We start from the raw sequence: 21,825 nt of genomic DNA on the forward strand, positions 1-21,825 counted from the left end.
GAATGCTCTTTGGGTCCAGCTTTCGTCTTTCTGCTTTTGGAATGTGAATGAAAGCGATTGAGCCAAAAACACGCAGGTGCGATAAGTTGGACTTCTTGTTATGCCAGGCTTCAAAAGGGGTTACGGGCGAGACTTTGCTTAAGACGCGGTTGAGTGTGTAGAAGGTAAAGGACGCTGCCTCAGCCCAGAGATACTTTGGAAGTCCACTTTATTTGATTAGATTTACCGCTCCATTAACCACTTCGGTGTCCCAGGGTTCCGATGGGGTCTGAGTGTCGTGAAGACAACTTCGCCGGCCTTCGGTCACTGTTCTGATGCCTCTTTCCGACACTCCATCTTGTTCAGGTGTATGTGGGACACTAGTCTCATGGCGGATGCCTTTGTGGGTCAGCCAGGAGGCAAAGTCGTAGCTGGACCATTCCCCACCGTTGTCCGTCCGGAAGATGCGTACTAGGTTCCCTGTTTCTCCACGGATGACATGGATAAGTTCTTTGAAACAATCCGCAGCTTCAGATTTGGTATTTATAAATGAGATGAATCGCCATCCTGAGTAGTCATCAATGAATAGGGCAAAGTAGAGGGACCCATTTTATGTTGCCACTTCCATTGGGCCGGAGAGGTCAGAGTGGATCATTTCTCCAGTTTAAGTGGCTCGAGTCCGACCAATAAGAAAAGGTGATTTTTGGTGCTTGCCGAAAGCACAACCGTTGCAGGGTTCTGGTGGGATGGTTTTATTGGCTATTTCCAGACCTTCTACTACATCACTTGACGACATTTTCACGATGATGTTGTAGTTCAGGTGTGCCAAGCGACGATGCCACGTGGAAATGGCAGGTGAGACAGAGGATGCCAGTGCAAAACTTGTCGGCTCCTCCTTGTATCGAGCTTGAATGGCTAAGAGATATAAATTTCTGCCTACTCGTTCTCCAACTATGATTTTGATGAGTTTCTCGGAGGCAATATGGGCCATGGTGTCGACAAATGTGACATTCCATCCAAGGTCTGTGGCTGCGGCAATAAAAAATAGGTTAATACCTAGCCGTGGCACATATAAGACTTTCTTGATGGTGGCGGGCTTCTTGTCGCCATCTACTTCCGTCCAAATATTTACATCTCCGTAGCCTCTAACTGAACATTTGGTCAAATCAATTCCAGCGACATTCCAGGAGCCATCCGGTACAGTTACAAAATCCATGAGCCAATCCTTCTGATCCGACATGTGTTGTGTCGCTCCAGAATCAGCAAACCAATCACCAGTACTTCGAGTTTCAAGGCAAGAGGTGATAGGAAACGAGCTGGAGTTCTCAATTTCATTGTATTTCTGGAATGTAGCACAACACTGAGCAGTGCATCGGTTTGTCTCCTTTGTTCCGGTCTTGTCCACTTTTCTGACTCAGACCTTTGGGGTGTTGAGAGTGGTTCTTTCCCCTTCCTCTTTCTTTAATTGTTTGAGAATATTGTAGCACGGAGGAATAATGCTGAGACTCAAGTAGCGATTAAGATTGTATTCACTGTCGATGCGCTCACACACACACAGTACTAACAAACAGTTACAACTAGACTGGGGGCGCAGCAAGGGACACACACAAGTATTTATGCACTAACTTAGACAGCAGCTACCGGGAGAAATATCTGCTGACATCACTGCCGGACATCTCGGGTAGAGTTGCGGTCAATAGCCGATACAGGAGCGTCGGACGTGACAATTAGTCCATGCCCACATAGCACCGGGTCATCTTTTAGACATCCCAAGGATGTCCGATTGTCCCTAGTGGGGATGTCCTGTGGATGTCTGTGAGCGTCTTTAGGTAATCTTTAAGACCCCTTCCTTTCGTCCGAATGTCCGGGACTAGTAGTGTCTTCAAGACGTCCATCAAGACAGTTTGACGTCTACCTTCAGTCGTCTTTTTGGTGAATAAAAGACGTCCATAGAGAGATTTTTTAACAAGGTAATATCCCGTAGTCGTCTTTAGGACGCCCCAAAGATAGCTAAAGATTTCTACAGGAAAAGAAAATGACATCAGAAAGACAACGTAATGATCTGAAAAAGACTTTTAATGGCATAGGTTATGACGTAATGAGGAGTCGCAAATGATGTTTATAGAAGGAGAAGTCTAGCCCAAAAAGGTCAAATACAAATCATATCATGTCACATAGTTTATTCTCTAATCTGGCAATGTACATCCAAATCAAAACATTGCTGGGCTTGCGGCCTATACAGAATCAATTAAATAAATATGGACATGACATTTTAGGTGCTCAACTTATGTAGAGCTACTGCATTGTGTTTCAGCCTATCGACGGCTTTCCTTATAAACATTTTTGAAATTTGTTCTATACTTCGGATAGGAGTTTTACTTAAGTCCCCAAATTTCACTGCTTCAATAACAGCTGAGAGCAATCTTGAACCTTTTACTGCCAGACCCTTTTCCTTCCCGCTATTAGGTTTAGGGGTTCCACTCCAGGTGTAAGTTTTCATTAGTTCGTTCGTCATTACCTCCCGCCATATTCTTCTGATTGTGTCGTCTACGTTTTTTTCAAAGAATGAACGTAACATTTCCACCTTAATTGAAAAATATGATTTAGAAATAGTTGACTCATTTACGAGGGGTGCACCACACCCTCCTGTGGTGGAAGTTCCACTAAACCACTTTTTGGTGTGGAACCCCATAGCTCATTTACAACATTTTTTGGAACTTACAAGATTGTTTTTAACTTCCGGTTGTAACAGTTCCTCCTCAAAATGTTGGAAGTCTTGTTTTGTGTTTAACGGAAGGCTGGCGTGTCTCTGAAAGACTGGATGGAGATTTCCTTCGATATTCTTTTCCACCCTTCCAGCAAATTGTTTCTTTGCAATAATAAGCCGACGCAAATCTCGTTGCTCTGCTGTAATGTCAGATAATTCTCTCGACATCACGCGTAAATATCGATTTTAGTCTGTAATAAAAAAAAGTAAAAAAAAATCAAGAATTTAATAATATTTCGGCAAGCAAACAACTCAAATTCTTACTCGCAAAATTTTTCAGTACTTTTTTTTCAAAAGACGATCTTTTCTCAGTTAAACCTGAAGATTAAGAATCCATTAATATCATTTATGTGTTTATGAAATATGCGAAGCATTCTTACCCATCAATAGGGTTTTGCGCTTTAAGTTTGGGTGAGTTGTCTCTTGTGAGGTTGAAGGCATTGTCATTAGTGCTTGTGACTGTATCATTCCAAAGTCCTCTCCAGTTTGGCCACGAGAAATCTTGCCTGCGTCGCTCGTCCCTGGCTGCTGTAATGCACGCGTACCACCAAGTGATAGTGTTTTGCTTGGCTCTAAAACTGATTAAAAAGAATATTGTAAAAGGGGACATTCATTAATGAATAAATTCGAACATAGTTTACCAGACGTTGAGCAATAACGGTATGTGTTCGTTGGTGGCTGTGTTACCGGACCAGCATTGATAATTTGAGATATGTTACTCTCTTCCATACCGGAATCGGAATCTTCGTGAACAGTTGTTTGTAACGAGGATTGTTTCTTGCTTGCTGTTGTTGGTGTTATAGGCTTTGGTACATGTCCAATACCAATACCAGTGTCAATTGTATCGATTTCATCGCCAACTCTCTCGTTAGAAACGATGTTGGAGGCGGGCAAGGGAGGTTTAACCTGCTGGTTTCTTTGTCGTTGAATCTGTATTCTTTTTGATCCTTCCGATCTCAAATTATGCCTCGAGCCACTCAAAAACACTCCTGCTGAATCCGAAGTGTCACACTCATCTTTTCTGTTCACGGCTTGTTGAAATGTATATAATAAAAATAAAAAAATTTATTAGTAGAATACAGCTGCAACATGACAAACAAGAATTACCGTGACTCGAGAGAACTTTCCATTTATACCGTTACCATGCCATCTTCAAAATCTCACACTTCTCTGCCAACTTGAGAATATTCTTTGATGGTAAAGAACACAATCCATCATGATACGAAGTGCTAGGTATGATTTCGTTACCTCCATTCCCTTCTTGTAATTTGACGATTAAGAAGGTAATCATTTTATCGTCAGCAGTCAGAAAATAGAAATATAAACGATAATTTGCACAGAGGAAATGCACTTTAGATCAAAGAGAGCTTAAAAACCAGTTACTATCTCAAATTAAACTAGACTGAAAAAAGGGGGCGTATTTTTTTAATGGTTAGGGAATCGAGACTCGCTTTTGTTGCGTCACTTGTTTTTTTCCCATCCTGTGGTCCATGATCTTGCAAATGTCGTCTGACATTAGTGGAATTATCAAGTCTTGTATTCTTTTACCAATATATTGATTATTTGTTTGTTATTGACGTGCGTTCGTTAATTGAAACCATAACCAATAGGTACGTATATCAGAAAATTGAGTTTTTTGTATTTTTAATTAAACTGCGTTTAAACTTTTTAACAACCGCAGAGAGGAATGACAGATAGAACTAAAAGAAGGCGAAATCAGAAAAATGCATCATACTTGCAATTTAGATGTGAACAGGACAATTATTCAGATGAAGTGTCTGAATCAGATGTCGAACGTTGTTCGGTTTCCTCTTAACTTGATGTTATTGAAGTTATTGGTATTGCCCCAGACACACCAGCAGAAACACGAATTCAACAGTTATCAACATTGGACGTGAAAGCACATTATCTTAAGTACATATTTTTGGGGATATTATACAAATAACTTTGCTTTAAAAAAGGAGCCAATGCTGTCATCGGATGACTATTCTGATCAGGATATACCAGACAGTAGTGGTAGTGATCTTGAAAACTCACCATCTATTTCAGCAGAAGAATCTGATGAAGATGTTCCAACTCTGCAAGATGTTTCTGCTGGTGAACTTGCACTCAGGACACAGTTGGCAACGTGGAAAATTGATAATCACATTGAGTTTTCCAAGTGTGATCAGCTATTGAAAATTCTGCATGCGTACCACCCTTCTCTTCCTCTATCGACAAGAACTCTAGTGAAAACATCAAGAACAGCGGTAACACTGAAAACTATATTCCCCGGTAAATATTACCATTTTGGTATTGCGAAGGGAATTTCGGATACTCTGTTGATAATGCATATTCAAGAATTGTTTGTTAATCCCGTCCCGTTATGTGTTGCTATAGATGGTGTCCATCTTATAAATAGTTCCCGCAGCCAGTTCTGGCCTATTGTCGGCTACTTATCGTTCATTAAAGATTCACCTCCTTTTCCCATCGGGGTTTACCATGGCTTTTCTAAACCCAACTCCTCCAACGCATATTTGTTAGATTTAGTAGAGAAATCGCAACGGCTTATCGAAAGAGGATTCTTTTTCCGCGAAAAACTTTTTTCAGTTCTTATTAAGTCATTCGTTTGCGATGCTCCTGCAAGAGCTATGATTTTGTGCATTAAAAGTCATTCTTCTGAACAATATGGTTGCGCCAGATGCACAGGGTTTGGTAGGTTGATTGGTAACTTGAGAACTAATGAATCCTTCAGAGAAAAGCAATGTATGCCCCATCACCATTGCCGTACAATTTTAGAAAATCTCCATTATCTCGATATGGTTCTCGATGTCCCATTAGATCCAATACACCTACTCGATCTCGGTACCATGAAGAAGATTCTTACTTTCCTTTTTGGAACAGATAGAAAGGGAAGAAATGTGCCACATTTAACTTTACACCACACAATATTCGATCAAATTGATTCCTTTATTACTGTCCATATAAGGCGATTTGTGTCAAGAATTGAATTTGCCCGGCAACCAAGAGCCATAATAGTATGGTAAAATTAAGCCAAATAAGGGGGTCTACCAAAAACAAATTGATAATAGTGATTTTTTTAATGAGCATTATTAATACCAATGTGTTCTTATTCTGTGTAAAACCCGCCCAAGAAAAAATAAAGGGATCATATTAAAAATTAACTTTTTGCTAAATGGTGTCTTTTTATTAAAAATTTTTTATTTTAAAAATACAGGATTAAAGAAAATTGCAAGATTAAGTTATGTTCCAATTTTTGTTTAATTTCAATGTAATTTAGTATTTTAAAAAAATTAAAATCTATTGAAAAATCGGTGAGCAGCCGAAAATTTCTTTGCGCGTTTTAACATTGCGCTTATGGGGAAACGAAAAGTTTAAAAATCTCTACCATTTGTAACCTAAACGACCTAAAAATACAATCTTAGTCTCGTTTAATTCATTGTTTCTTCTACTTCAAGTTTATATTAGTTATTTGAAGGCGGGACCGATTTTTCTGTAAGTTATTCATGTTTTTATAGACCCCCCCAATCGTCAATTTCAGTTTTAGTAATCAACACACCCGCTGGGTACAACTGAAATTGACGATTGGGGGGGCCAACGTCCGGAAGTAACTGGTACAACTATGGAAAACACGTCTTTTATTCCGGACAACATAGCCCATAGATTCCACCAAATACTTTTCCCTGCTCTTCAACGTTTCAACACCATGCTTACTACTTTTGAAAACCGTCGCCGCTTGGAAGTTCCAAGGTTATCTTTAAAATTTTGTCCTAATAGACGTTTATTTGTTAACGGAATCTTTTAATTCCAGGTGAATCACTTTCAACCCTCCACAGCGATTCATTGAGCGCTATTTTGCAGAATCAAACTTAGCACCAGTATCTTTTCAATTGGAGGAAACGACGTTACTCACCATAGTTATTTCTCTAGTGGTTTGTTGGAACAGCAGAGATTTTGGTGACCTTGACTTGAGAACTAAATTAAGACAAACTAAGATTGATTGATTTGAGGTTTTACTTGCTTTCCCTACAATCATGTTGCAATTTTCATTGGATGCAAAGCGTTTATCGTAATTTTAAAAGACTTGGATTTTCGGTATCTTACAGGACAGATTCAAAAATCAAAGAGTTAGTGCGGGAAGTATTAGCTTTGCCATTCGCCCCATATCAAGAAATTCCAGGTTGTTAAAAAAAACTGAAGTATCGATCAATCCAATTAGTTGATGATTGATCGCATTAAACGAAGAAAAAACCGACGATAATCTTTCACCATTGCCTATTACAGATCTATGAACGTTCTTCGACTACGTCGAGAAGCAGTGGATTACGAGTCGTGTTTGGTCTCCAGAAACTTGGAGCGTCTTTTTTCAAAAAGTGTGGACGAATAATGATGCCGAAGGAGGGCATTATCGAATAAACATGCATGCTCTTAAGATGGCCGATTTGAACCTATATAATGTAATTGAACTTCTCTTCAAAGAAACTCAGATGAATTTGATTGATAAAAGATTGCTATTACAGGATAAAGATGTCAGGAGTCAGAACAAAGTGTATTTGAGGACCAATGAGAGGATTAAAGATATTTGGGAGAAATATCAACACACCAAGGAATATACCGTGGATGAGCTTCTGAAGTACTGCTCCAAGACTTATCGCATGCCATGTGAATATGACCAATCTGATTAAGGCAATTTACAAAATTTGATAAAGTCTTAACACCCATTTATCAATTCATTTTTTAAATTAGAAGGCTTTCTTCGTCATCTGCAGTAGGACTACTGGAAGTCTCGTCTCTACTTGTTAGACGTCCAACGGCTTTTTTAGAAACCGAATCGAGAATCTATATAATCGTCAGTCAAGTCATTTAAATATCTCGGTTTAATTGTGATGTTCCAATAGTGTATTTTGATTTTTAAATTCAGTTGCTTCTTGCCAAAATCGAGATAACAACAATAAAGCAGGTTTTTCAAAAATAATGTTTCTAATTTCACCAACAAAGGAAAACGGTCGAAAAATAAATTCGGTTAGTCAGTAAAATTTGATTGGAATTCATGGTTTGCTTTGTAATGAATGAAGACGCAGCTAGACTTGGAATGATGGGAACTAAGTCAACAGTAATTTTCGTAGAATCCCATGGGGATTGGTAGGTTTCCTCGCCTGGATCGCATCCGCGAGCAGGCCCCTCATCCGCAAACGGTCGCGCAGTAAGACTTTTTCACTGTTAGCATCTGCTTATTTTAGAAAGTTAAAAGACCATTCTAATTCGGTAAAAGAAATATTCCAATGTTACCCTTAAGTTTCCAAATCCGTGGGTCAAAATCCAAAGTTCCAGAGTACTCAATGTCTGTGCGAGAGACACAATTTTAAAGATAACCTTGGAATTTCCAGAGCAGTGACGGTTTCAAAAGTAGTAAGCATGGTGTTGAAACGTTGAAGAGCAGGGAAAAGTATTTGGTGGAATCTATTGGCTATGTGTGGAATAAAAGACGTGTTTTCTATAGTTGTACTAGTTACTTCCGGTTGTTGGCTGATAACAGACGTTTCTGAAAGTCGCTGGAATATTTCACTCTTACGAAGCATGAGAGCACCCTTCTGGCTACTAGCCAATCGTTAAAAGCCCCATTTAGGATTCGTATACAAAAAGAGTGCGCCAGTTTTAATCTGAAAGGAAAATGAATAATTATTTATATTACACTAATCTCCAAACATGATTGTGGGGAAAACAAGTAATACATCAAATCAATCAATCTTAGTTCGTCATAAATTAGAGCACAAATTAAGGTCACCCAAAATTCATTCCAATGACAGCTCATTATCTACACGTAACAAAGAATGGCATTATTATTATGAGTTAAAAACAATGAAGGAAGACTAGATATCACATGAAAAGTTTCGAATCAAATTACCAATTCATGATATTGCACCAACTGTTCTCTTTGGTTCAATACCATAGGACTCGAAGTTGTCTTGTGATTCTTGTTTTGTTTTACATCTCCAAGGCTTCTACAAATTCATGGCGGATGGCTACAACTAAAGAAATAAAATAAAATGAGATAATAAGGCCTTAACTATTGCAAATTTGAGTACATACTTGCAGTCCTATAGTGAGAGCAAAAGATTTGGTGTACAAGGCCAGGAGTTGATTTAAGGTTGAAGGAATTGCAGCAACTGGTCTGATAAAGTGCAGAGAAACAAAAAAATGCTGGAAGATTGTGATTTAGTGTACTAGCTTTCCTATAGATCATGTGATCTGGCTTCCTTCCCAGCACGACTGCTTATGCCCAAATGTTAGCTATCCAACATAACTACTCTGAGAGTAGAACCCAGCCAACAAACAAGATCCAAAAATTCTTCCTTTAAAATGAAATATTGATAGTTTAACTTGAAATTCCAAGGGCTGTTCTGATATTTGCACAAGTATGTATTCTCTTTCAATTCACAAAAGAACTTTTATCTGAAGTTTCATACACTTTTCCATTACAAGAGAACATAAAGTGTTATGTTCCCAGCTTCATTTCAATTCCTGGCGTGTAATTGGAATAAAATTACAACGGACGTAGAGCTATACATGAAATATTCTATTAATTAAATCATTCTTACTTAAGTCTCTCGTACCAAAAGGATTTGAACCCCGCTTGGTGGCGCAGCGCTCACCCCCGCGACCGTATATAAGGCTGGGCAGTTTCCCTCAAATTTCATTGTGCGTCTTGGAGCAATGCCGAGTGGTTGGTTTAGATTAGTGGCTCTTCTACGACATAGAAGATTTCTTCTGTCATCAGAGAACACCGTCTCTGCGAGCAGATTTTTTTTCCTGCCCTGCACTTAGAATAATGATGTTCAAGTAGACAGCAAACCAATAGGCCATCTTCCTGAATTCAGTCGGTGTCAAACCAAAGTAGATATCACACACTTTCTTCAGATAGTGTTCCAGAGGGTTTTTGTAAGCCAAAATAATAAAAAGCAAACTGTAATACCTGATAGTGGTCTTATATCCAATATATATAGTTATTGGAAGAACTCCATGAATTTCATCAGCAGAGAACTTGTGAAGATATCGAGCCAAAGTGTTGCGTGGAATTCCTGACTGTAGACTAACTTTACTTAGGCTAATATATCCAATTTTCATCTGTTTCACTGCGTTGAGCATGGTTTCTTTGCTAGTCTAGCCTGTCTCTGTCATAAATAAATTTAATTGAGACAAAGGTTGCATTAATATGGAAACAAACGTTAAATAACAAGGTAAACCCAAGAATTTATTTTGAGTTAATATACGCGTTACCTTGGTTACAAAAAGAAAACGGTCAATCGAAAGGATTTCCACTTTACTACTAGAAAAAACGTTTTTTGACTATCTTTTTTGTCGTTGAAATAGCAGACATAACAATAAACGTTTAGCAGTCGAACATGTCGTAATGTAAATACATCTGACAGAATTAAATTTCATACTTTACTTTACGAAATTTTAAACTCCAATTTCCATTTTCATACGCAGTATACGTTGACTTCAAGTAATAACTACACCAGGGAGAGAAAAACGACGTGTCCTAAAATAGCTACCAACTCTGCAAACAGAAAAGCTGGAGAAAGAACCACAGACGTTTGGTGGCGTTGCCAGGAAATTTTATTACATTACTTATGTGTTTTAAATGTAGAAATACTAGAGTATTGTCTATGCTAGGGCTTTTAAAAAGTTGGGAAACATTTTTATATTTCAATTTAATAGTATTCTCCTGTATTTTTAAAAATTATTAGGTATGGCAACTATATTTCTATTTGTCACACTATTTCATTTCCCTTACTTTGCAGGGGGAAGCACATCGAGCTCACAATATCATACCACTTAATATTAAGGATATATTGGATGCAGTTCACAAAAAAATTCAAGATAGAGGACACAGAAGCTCACATGGTATTCATTTCATTGCTTATCATACAATTTAAAAATGTAAGTAAGTAACTAAGAAATATCAGTGCTTCATTTTACCTGTTTCTGCATCTCTTAAGACTGAGAGTTCAGTTCTTCTTTTAACCAGAATTCCTGTTGTGAAATTAGGTAACATTTGTCGGCACTGTTGCAGAGATTGAGTCCAATCACACAAACATTTCATACACGGTAAGGGATGACAGTGGTTCAATTGAAGTAGTCCAATGGATTGAAAATGAATGGGAAAATGAACATCTTGTTAAAACTCAGCAAACAGGATTCCTACGACTTGGACTTCAGTCAAGTTTCAAACATGAACTTGCGCAGCAGCATTGCTAGTGACACGCTGCAAGAAGACGACACACACGGCAGAAACTGACGAGATCATTGCACCCAATAAAAATGACTTAAGAAACCAATAACATTTGTACACATATGTTATTTCCCTCCTTTTTTTTTCTCTTTTGCTTTTTTTGTAAGATTGCCCCTTGATTCTCTGGTATCACGTGCCCCATGACTTTGGTTCCTTTTTAAGATGAGCAATTCTTCATACAACTCGCAGTGGTTGTAAATGAAGTAAACATGTGGTGCTTTTGTCTTTGGTTTGGTGAAAAAACCAAATGTGTCGGTTGCTAACCGTTTCTCAATGTTTTTTTCCCACTGCGTTACATTTCAGTAACTGATTGGAGAAATTTATGTGGAGAAATTTCAACTATTGAGAGTGAAATTTCACCATTTTTCTAGTTTTCAAAATTAAAAATACCAAATGTATAGTTTTGTGGATCGATGGTAGCTGCCAAATCAAACATATTACTTTCACACTCCATCATGCTTTCCCATTGCACACATCTGAACAAGTTATAAAATATAAATTTTTAAAATTGGCTCTTAAAATCCAATAGCCATAATACTGCTTTACAGGACAAATTGGTGAAACCTCAACAGCTAAAGAAAGTAAGGCGAAGAAAGATTAGAAATTGCCCAAACCATATAAGTTGGAATACCATCATGCCAATAGTATGATTCTACTGCTCTTTCCTTCATCACATGCTCTCAGTTTTCATCTCAAAATTTACTCCCTATGTTGTGTTGAAAACCATTTCAACAAACATCTCGTCATTTCTGCCTATAAGGTGGAAAAATTTTGAGTTGCGTGCGTGGTATTAGACTTTTATTTTGTCTACCACTATCAAATTATCGTCTATGCTTGCCATTTTAACTCGTGTACGTTATGTGGAAAGAATGCTGGCCTCAAATAAAGACCAACAATGATGCAAAAAAACCACTCAATGTGAAATAAAATATAAACACCTATTTTAACGAACTTGGTTATTTATTAAAATAAAAAATAAACCATACAATTTCAACGTTTAAAAAAAATAAAAAAAAAAAAAAACCCACAAAGGATCACCTAATATGGGCAGTCACTTTGGTAGTGCCCCTTCTGATAACACTACAAAATAAAACAAAATAAATAAAAGTAAATTAACATTGATAAAACATGGACTTACCTTATTACACTTTCTTGTCTTCATTTTGTTAAGGTCGCTCCTTCTACGCTTAACTTTCTGTTTTGGTTGTAGTTGCTGCTGACTAGGCCCTTGGTTTCCCAATTGCCCCAAAAGAGGCCCGATCAACCGGAAGCCCTCGAACATCAACCCCAAGGCCTTTTTCTGTGTTTAAAAAAAAGGTATTACTTAAATTAATAATAAAAAATTGCAATAGAATTACTTACCGCTACGGCATCTTGAGCCACGGGAGCGCGTTGGGCCACGGGAGCGGGTTGGGCTACAGGAGCGGGGTGGGCCACGGGAGCGGGTTGGGCCACGAGAGCGAGTTGGGCCACGGGAACGGGTTGCGCCACGAGAGCAGGTTACGCCATGGGAGCAGGTTGGCCCAAAGGGGCGGGTTGAGCCACGGGACCGGGTAGCTCGACGGGGGCGGGTAGCTCCACGGGGCCGGGTAGCTCCACGGGGGCGGATAGTTCCACGGGGGCGGATAGTTCCACGGGAACGGGTAGCTCCAAGGGAGCGGGTTGCTCAATGACCGGTGGCTCCATGGCGGACTCGTCGGTCGGCTGCCCACCTTCCTCGGCCGGATTGCCCATGCCCGAGGGCGAAGCTTCACTGGCAAGGAAAGCCTCACAATACAGCGAGGCTTCCCCGTCCAGAACTACCTCACCCCTATCACCGGCTGGTCAGGCCTGGTCGACGGTTACAGCTCTGAAACAAATAGATAAAATAAGTGAATTGAATAAAAAAAAAATGAATACAAAAAAACCCTTACCCTCCGGTGCGCAGGAATTTTATGGTCAGGGACCGACAATTTCGGCAATTGGCATAGTCCGTCCACTCCGCCTCTGCATACCCAACGTATTTCAGTAAATATTGGACTTTTGGACGTCCAGTTCCCGACCGCAACTTCCTAAAACGGGAAAAGGAAAATAATTAAAACATAATAAAGTGAATAAATTTAACATTAAAAAGAAATAAAATAAAGTTTCAATTATCTTCGATTCAGCACAGCTTCCACTTTGAACTCCTCGAATCCATCTTGAACTTGGTGGTTGCGGGGAATCTTCGTTGCTGGAAACACTAATTGACTTGACGCTTACACTTCACGAACTAACAGAAGAGTTGAAGGTTCAAACCCAAGCGCAGTCGGTTCCAAAACGTTTGCTTTGCCCTTAGAAGCGGGGTGGGGGTGGGTGGGTTTTCGGTTAGAATCTTATTGCATCAAAGCGTATCCAAATCCCCATTACTTGTGGATACAGTCGCCATGGTGAACGCTTCGTTGAGTACACTAGTCTATAGGTAACCCAAATGTTATTTTTTAACTTCTAAGTTTCTAGGTTTCTGTCTTGTTCCCCCTTGACTTTTGATAACAAGCTCAAGTAGTTCCTTGACCAGAAATTTAGATTGAACCTGATCCAAGTTCATCATCGGAATCGTCCTCAAGCCAAGAAGAGAGTAGTTGGTGGATGGTCCACCATGACGACACAAAACAGGAAGTCAAAGAACCTTATGAGACGGTTAAAGAATTACAATCACCGTTGAAAGAACCCGCAGAGTCAACTGACTTTGTGATGTAGTGGATGGGTCATTGTCGACCAGCTGTTGTTGTTGCATTGTGTCGCGCAGACGACTGTCATGAGACTGTGCACCCTCTTCTTCCAGGACAAGGTGCAGCACGACCGCGTAGCCGGTTCACAATTGCAGCTTCTCCGCCTCCTCGTCCACGGCGGCCCTGGAACAGGTAAGTCCTTCCTCACGAAGTGAATCCAGGAGCGCGCCGAGGAGATGGGACTGCAAGTCGCCTGCATGGCGCTCACCGGCATCGCGGCCGGCATCATGCCTCAAGGCACCACTTGCCACCACCGGTTAGCCATCCGGTGCGGCACCACCCGCCGCCGGCCACCTCCCCTCCAACGGGAGAAGCTACTTCAGCAGCAGGAGCAGAAGCGTCGCCAGGCGGTTGGTCGATGGAATCTACGCCCATGATTTCGGCGAGCCTCCCAGCGATGATGTCCAGCATCTCCGGGGTGACGAAGGAGTCCTCGTCGATGATGACCATGGCGAGGGACTCTTTCTGAAGCTTGTACTGGAGCCCTGACTAGGAACCAGGGACCCAAACCTCTGAAAAATATCTGTTTCTCTGACCATTCTGATTCAGATACTTTGAAAACCGAAATGTCTGTTTTTGATTTCGGTTCTCACCTTAACACAAAGAGAATTGGCCGCTTCTTTTCGGATATCGTGGTTTCAGTAAAAGGATAGGAAGAGTGGCGTTTTTTCATGAAAAGTGGGGGGTAGGGCCTACAACATCCCTGTAAAAAACAATAACAGAAGGCAGAGATAGGGTTAATACGGGCTTGCGGTATATAAGAAAAATAAGGGAGGTATAAGGCAAGATCGTTCCGATGAAGCCGTTTCTTACTCGAAATCGAACGTAGAATACAAACAACTGAAGCACTCTGAATTCAAATTGACCTTCGAATCGAACATGTATTGATAGATTATTTTTCAAATTTCTCATTGCATCGAATCAAAAGAATGTCCTCTAATATTGAAGGAGTCAAATTATTCCGATAAGCAGAAAGAACAAACTTGAGGCTAGAGAAACATCTTTCTACACTGACTTGAGTAACAGGTACCCCATGAACAATTTCGGCTAGAATAAATAATTCTGGCATGTCAGTTCGTGCATTATACCACCACTCCAGTAAATTTTCAGTCGAATTTATTCGCGGATGACCCTCAAAGTTTTCCAGAAGGTGGTCGATTCGTTTGTTTTCAATGGTGAATGCCGGAGAAACCATAAAATTTTCACCTTCCCGCATGGCTGATTCAAACTTATCAAGAGGCCCAATGAAAGACTCAGCGTGTCCGTGTGGGAAAGTGTTATTGTTAGAGTTTCTGTCTAACCTCATTTGATGGACAGCTTGCCACAGATTGACCAAATAAGCTTTGGCTTTTACCCTCTCATCAGTAGACAGAATTACCTAACAAACAAAACGTGTTAATCTTAGTTATACAAAGCGAAGCTATTTAATTCTAGGATCTAGATATATTGCTGATCGGAAAATATCATTATCCATCAACAAATTTTCCCGTGTTTGAAGGGCCACGGAAAAAGCTTTCGCAAATACTGTGTCGATTTCTTCTACGTCCATTTTACACGACGTCCACAATTTGTAAAAATCTCCTATGGTCAGCTGTTGCATTTGCAACCTGACTGATGCTTTTCGGGCCGGCTCGAGAACGGAGCATATCTCCTGAATGCCAATCCATTGAATCTCACTGATCTTTAAATCTGCATGAGAATTTTCTATTTCAGTAATGAATTCCCGAAGCTCAAGAAGACGAGCTAGCATCGCAAGTGTCGAGTTCCACCTGTCGTTATCAAATAATAGTTAAAAAAAGGGACATACGACGGTTATTTATATCTCACCTGGTTTTCCCATCAAGTATTGGTTTTTTCAATTTACTACGCCGAATCGAAACCATAAACACCTAATTTTTCAAAGCTTTCATCGCCGCACGGGCTTTTCCAATTAATCTGTCAACAGATTTCAATTTAAGCGCGTCCAGCACTGCGAGTTGTAATGTGTGCGCTGCACACCGAAATCCGCGCACAACATCGCGAATGCTTTCCGAGAATTCGTTAATAACAAGTTCTTCTTCTTCTTCGTCATTATTTATGTTCAGTTCGTCAAAATCAATGTCTTCTTCTTCTTCGTCTCCATCCAAGAAAAGTTGCACAGATTTAATCATGTTGCTGCCGTTATCAGATGTAAGGGAATATATCTGATTGGCAGAAATCCCGTAACTGAAGATGCATTCTAGCATCAATTCTTTTATATATTCTCCTGTATGTCTCCCATACACTTCTATCATTCCAAGGGTTTTTAGAATTATTTTACCTTTTTCAGCATATTGGATGTTTATTCCAAGTATGGAACGATCAAGACGTGTGCAACAGTCAAATTTCACACATAAGAGTTTCCCAGCTACCTCTTTGGAAATAGAGGCGCGTCTATCAGATGCCACTTTAAGTATTTCTTGGCGAACGTTTTGACAATTAATCGCAGAAATAGGTTCAAGAGCTTTAATTATAGGGTCAATAATCATTTGAAAACCACTATCTTCTATTAATGAAATAGGGCGCCCATTGACAGCCACGATATTTACGCACGCTGCCATCAGTTTTTCTTTACTCATCTCAATTGTAATTTTGTTTAATTTTAATTGAGGAGAGTCTTCATGGTCTTCATTATTTTTACGCTTTCTTGCGTTTTCTTTTAATTTCACTATCTCAGAAAAAATATCAGCATGAAAGGCCCTAATATGACTTTCTAAATTAGTAGCATGTTTCCCTTTCAAAACGCGCTTGCATTCCCCTATTTTGCACCTACTTGTATTTCCAGTTGCATCGTAATCGAAGTAATTGTGACAAGGGTTTTCGTTATTCCTCCCCATGCTTACACGACACAAAATAAGAAACACGAATAACGGTGAAAACTTGGAACACACACACACACACGAACAAGGTGACGCAATATAGACCTATCCTTAAAAAACAGCTGATAGTATTGTATGAAACAGAAAAAAGGGGTAAAAAACGCCCCTCTTTCGGTGGTCTATTTGCATATTTTTCGATTTTCTGTTTGGGTTTTTCTTTGTGGCCAAAACAGGGGAGCGGGTTAAAATACCGGTATTTTTCTGTTGTTTTTTCATCGTTTCGAGACCCTGCTAGGAACAGCGTGGAACAGGACGAAGATACAGAGGAGCTCCTCGAAAACGACCAAGGCTCGGAGCCACCGTATGACGTGGAAACCAGCCGGAATGCCGAGCCGGCGGAGGACGACGACGCCCATGTTACGGCAACCGTCTACTCCAGCGGCAAGAAGAAGAAGGCTGTCACGCAGGCGGAGCATTACGCTTACCGCGGGGAAGCGCGGTTAGCACTACTAGCCTTACAAGTACGCCACCACGATACTCATCGTGGGAAAACCCCTCGGAAAAAATAAGCAACGTCCTCCGCCAGGTAGCGGCGGCCACGCCTTGGCCTCCTCCGCGGTTCATGACGACAGCGACCTGGACGAAGAGGACGCACCCGCTGCCACCGGACTCGGATCAATGCAAGGGAGGACGCCCAACGCAACCTTCCCTTTCCATCCCGCGCACCCGCTCTACGACAGCCACCACCAGCAGATCCGGTCCAAGTTCAGAGTACCGGTTCTCATCCGCAGGCCGCCCAAACCGCCTCCGCCCAAACCGACCCGATGAATGGAGTAGGGCCCGACCTTTTGTCGTTTTTCTGCAAAAGGCCGAACTGGAGATCGTGCATGAAGTCGCAAAGCGCCGTCCATGTCAGCGGCCTTGGTAGCGTTCCGCCCTCATCCAGCCAGGGCCGGAAGACCAGCAGCATGTACTGGGCGAAGGTGCGAGCGGAAATAATACTTACACCAAGACATCTATGAACAAAGAGCTAAAATTTGGTCTTAAGACATATTGCTCTATATTTAATATTTCACGCGTTGTTTCAAATTACACGACTTGTCCCTTGCCCCAACTAGCCCCCGTCTCTCCTACGACAGCAAGTTATTACAAGGGCTTGTATAACGTGTTGATGAAATTTGGCTGTCGTGGCAGGCAAGATAGTGCTAACTGTCCAGACCAACTGTAGGTATTGAAATTACTTGAATAAGAAAGACAATGAACAGGAATATCCAGAAACTTATAATAAAATGTTGGATATTGTTACGATTATCACTATTTTAACTTCTAAGCGCTCTTCAATTATATCATTGTTCTTTCTTCCACTTTGGCTACTTCCTTTTTCCAAATCTCCCGACGACTCCCAACGACGGTCAGCTGGGTCAGATATGGGTAAATCTTGACGTTACTGTTTCGTACATGGTTGAGATTTCCTTCCTTTCTCTTGAATAGCAAAGGGGCAATTACACCCAAGCTCTGGAATAGAGTTGAAACCACTTGAACCTTTGTTTTGTTTTTTATTTTTCCTTGTTCACCGTGATCTAGCTTCAACCCGTATCGTCTGGAACGTAAGTATTCAGACTTTGTGTAAGTTTTCTACATGCTGTATTCTGAGTATGTATTGGTCCTGGAATGCCAACGAGCATGGCTAGGGTGATCAATGTATTCTGTATGTGTGTTGGTCCTGGAATGCACACAAGCATGGCCAGGGGGACAAGGTGTCGTGGTGAAACGGACCTTGTGAGTGCGTTACAATAAAACAAGTATTGAGTAATTGCGTATGTGTGTCAGGAAATATTGACCGAGTAAATTCCGACAACAGTTGTTTTTTAACTGACGGCCTGAAACCGTAACAATATATTGAAACTTTAACCCCGAGGGATTTACTTTACTAAATTACCGAAGGTTTAGGGCCTTTAACGCAGCACAACTTACAATAGGCTCCTCCTCCAGGTATGGTCCCGGTTTATTGGGTTTATTGGAATTTTTTCCACCAATAGGAATGAAGGAAAGCAAAAAAAACAGCATTAACGATATTTTTAAGCTGAAATTAGTAGATTTAAATTATGATAAAGGTAACAAATGATAATGCACGTCATTTTATTGTCTTAATTGTTAAACTATACGACAACTAAAATCTTTTTTTCGTATGTAACAAAGTCAACAATCGGCCATTTTGTACTGTTTGGGGTGCTTTAACATTTGGAAAAAGATGGCACCTTTGTACTTTTTTCTAATTCAAAATTTAAAAACTAGATGTCACTATTTTTATGTAAACAAAATTGGAAAACAGCAACTATAACAACTAAAACTAACCTTAAATCCCGAAGACACCCAAGGGGCTTTATTTAAATATTGAGCCAACCATTGACACTTGGAAGTGTAAACCCTCTTTCAAAGTCATTATTTATTTAAGTAATTTACCTTTTAAGTATTATATTCTTGTTCATACTTTAATTCTAATCTCAATAGAAGAGAAGAAGAGAGACACTTTAATAGTTTCTTCTAAGTTCTAGTTTCTTCGTCTTATCAGAAACCTATGAAGAAGCCAGATTAAGTCTGCCTCGATATTGATGTCAACATAGTTTTTTTACTAAGTAATACTATTACAAAATACCTAGTTTTCCCATGAAACTAGGTATAACTAGGTTACTTATCTTGTTTCGGCTTAAACTAGGTACTAGATAATAGTACCCAGACAGCACAAAACTGCCGTTGAACTTCCAGTTGCCTTCCCGTTGGATAGATAAGTGGGAGATTAGTCGGATAGTAGTCCCTGTTCTTTTGACTTCGAATAACATTGTCCATAGGACTCATCACTTCTTCGCAGTTGTGGAACTTCTGCTTCAGGTTAGCTACTTACTTATATAATATAATACTATAATTGAGACTAATATAATAATAAATTTGAGACTTTAATAATATTTTAAATTGTGCTATAGGTATAGCAGCCACTGTTCTACTTTGAACTTCGAACATCATTGCCCACCTAGAATCTCATCATTCAAACAAAGGTACAATTTTGAAAATTATTGTTTAATTGTAAGAAATTATAGTTTAATTGTAAGAAATAATAGGATGGGTAGAGGAAGACGAAGGGGCTTTAATGGCAGGAAGCAGCAATTAAGGGATAACAGACAAACATTTTTTCGTCAAATGAGTAGGGAAGTTAAAATTTTGATTTATTGGTTAGTGAAAACGAAGGTTAACAAGTAAGGGAATATCAGAATTTTGATTTTTTGGAGGCAAATGAATGGAGGTACAGTGACGAGTTAACGGTTTTTGAAGATGGAAATATCGATCCTCATTTTGAGATTGTTAATCACGATGTAGAGTCATTAATTTCTGAAGAGAATGTATCAGTGGATGACTTTGAGGAAGAACAAGTTAACGTTGTCATAAACAGCAGCGATTTTGAAGAAAGTGATTTATCATTTCGTTATAAATTAGCGTCGTGGGCAGTTCTACCTGGAGTAAAGCATGTGCACGTTAACAAACTACTTGCTTTACTTAGAACGCATCCATGCCACTCAGATTTACCGGCCGACGTCCGTTCACTAATCGGCACTCCTCATTTTGTAGTAGTCCATGAAGTCCATCCTGGCCATTATTTTCACTTTGGCATTGTAAAAGGCTTGAACATCGTTTTAAATGACGTGATACGTTCAAACAAAAGGTTTGAGTTGATTGACATTTTTGTCAACATTGACGGGCTTCCAATATCCAGTAGCACGGGTGGTCAGTTTTGGGTTATTTTGGGTACCGTAGGTGGGTTTCACGGATTGGAGAAAAAAGTTTTTGTGATCGGAATCTATTATGGCCAAGAGAAACCTTCCGGTCCAAATACGTTTTTAAGAGAGTTTCAGTACACGCTAAATTGCGTGTAGTAGCTAGTTCCATATATTTAAACCAATTGATGGAATTTCTTTTGTGTTTCTTTTTGCCAGGAAAAGATGTTTCTCAAAAACTGTATGCCGTTGCGGAACACGCTGCTTTAATGGGGACGACCAGAGACCCCAAACAGGATCGTATGCAATCCATACAGGTGAGTGGTGGTGGAGGTTCGGTCGGTGTCAACAGCACGATGACCTACTCCACGCTGGGTCCGTGGCAAGGTGAACTTCTCAGAAGCCAGAGCGCCGACGCCGTTCACACTTGCAAACAGGGCCAGGTGCGCTCCATCCATTGGCGGCGAGATCAAACCCGCAGGGTGAGTTGCCGCTAAAATTTTTCTATTTTTCTTGTCTTAATGAATCGTTAAACTTTTATTTTTCTTGTACTCACGTGTTAGATATGGGCTAGGAGGTATCAGAAACTCGTTCCATGTCGACACGAGAATCGTCCGTTGATGAAACCATCAACTGATTGCCGAAAAACAAGTAGGCGTAGCCATTTAGGAGAAGAAGAAGAGCCAGATGATTGCACGGCCAGAGTAAGTAGCTCTAAATACCCTGCGGTAGCTAGTGACAATCGTCATCAAGAAATAAGGATAGCCGCTTCTAATCATCAAGAACAATTTCGCCCACACTGGAACAACAAAGTCCAGTTTGACGAGACCTTCGTGTATTTATTTTTCTTCGTGTTCCTCCCTTTTTCTAACGAGCTTAGAATATTGTATTTTGGGGAAACAACTGTTGTATTTTATATGAAACATCTAACCACCAGGTGGTGGCTTGTATTTTGTCTATACCTCTGTTGCTTTGCTCGTTACTGTGTTGAATAATACTGACGTTAATATGTTGTCTGTGATTGGTATTTTTTAATCGAACAAATTGCACTGTCAATGATAATATTCGATGTGAATACAAGCCATTGTCCTTTGTATAAGTATTCAGCAATTCAAAAGTACCCTTTCTTTTTGATTGATTCTTCAATGTTGGATCGTTCTCAAAGTCATGACTGTGAGGAGCTTTTACGTGTTAGCCCAGCGTCCGTATTCGTACAATCACGAAATTTCAAGCTCAACTCAGTGCCGCCACCTAATGAATGATACAGAAGTTAGGCATGTAAATACGTAAACCTTGTAACCAGCTGTCAAATGAAAGGTGTCAAATAGGCAAATTGTGTTTGTGCTCACAGATGTTAATCTTATCTATACGGCTTAGGGTTTCTTTCTTGATTAGTATTCTGTTGGCCAGCTCCTAAAAATCTGAGTTC

The 21,825-nt window shown here is 40.0% G+C and overlaps 3 protein-coding genes across 3 annotated transcripts; 2 read left to right on the forward strand and 1 right to left on the reverse strand.

The window, feature by feature from the left end:
• Positions 1-2,932: 2,932 nt before the first annotated feature.
• LOC116917714 lies at positions 2,933-4,113 on the reverse strand. Its single transcript, XM_032923306.2, has 4 exons — positions 3,388-4,113; positions 3,127-3,324; positions 3,011-3,064; positions 2,933-2,937 (listed from the first exon to the last, which is right to left on the reverse strand). Exons 1-4 carry the CDS (start codon positions 3,473-3,475, stop codon positions 2,933-2,935), a joined length of 345 nt encoding a protein of 114 aa, XP_032779197.2. The 5' UTR covers positions 3,476-4,113.
• A 180-nt stretch (positions 4,114-4,293) lies between these two features.
• Positions 4,294-5,881, forward strand: LOC123470002. Its single transcript, XM_045169445.1, has one exon. It carries the CDS (start codon positions 4,714-4,716, stop codon positions 5,770-5,772), a length of 1,059 nt encoding a protein of 352 aa, XP_045025380.1. The 5' UTR covers positions 4,294-4,713; the 3' UTR covers positions 5,773-5,881.
• Positions 5,882-20,597: 14,716 nt separating this feature from the next.
• Positions 20,598-21,813, forward strand: LOC116915760. The gene is made up of 3 exons (XM_032920883.2): positions 20,598-20,878; positions 20,960-21,282; positions 21,774-21,813. Exons 1-3 carry the CDS (start codon positions 20,666-20,668, stop codon positions 21,811-21,813), a joined length of 576 nt encoding a protein of 191 aa, XP_032776774.2. The 5' UTR covers positions 20,598-20,665.
• Positions 21,814-21,825: the final 12 nt, after the last annotated feature.

This window comes from Daphnia magna, linkage group LG2 (assembly GCF_020631705.1).
Source record: "Daphnia magna isolate NIES linkage group LG2, ASM2063170v1.1, whole genome shotgun sequence".
Lineage (NCBI taxonomy): Eukaryota > Metazoa > Arthropoda > Branchiopoda > Diplostraca > Daphniidae > Daphnia > Daphnia magna.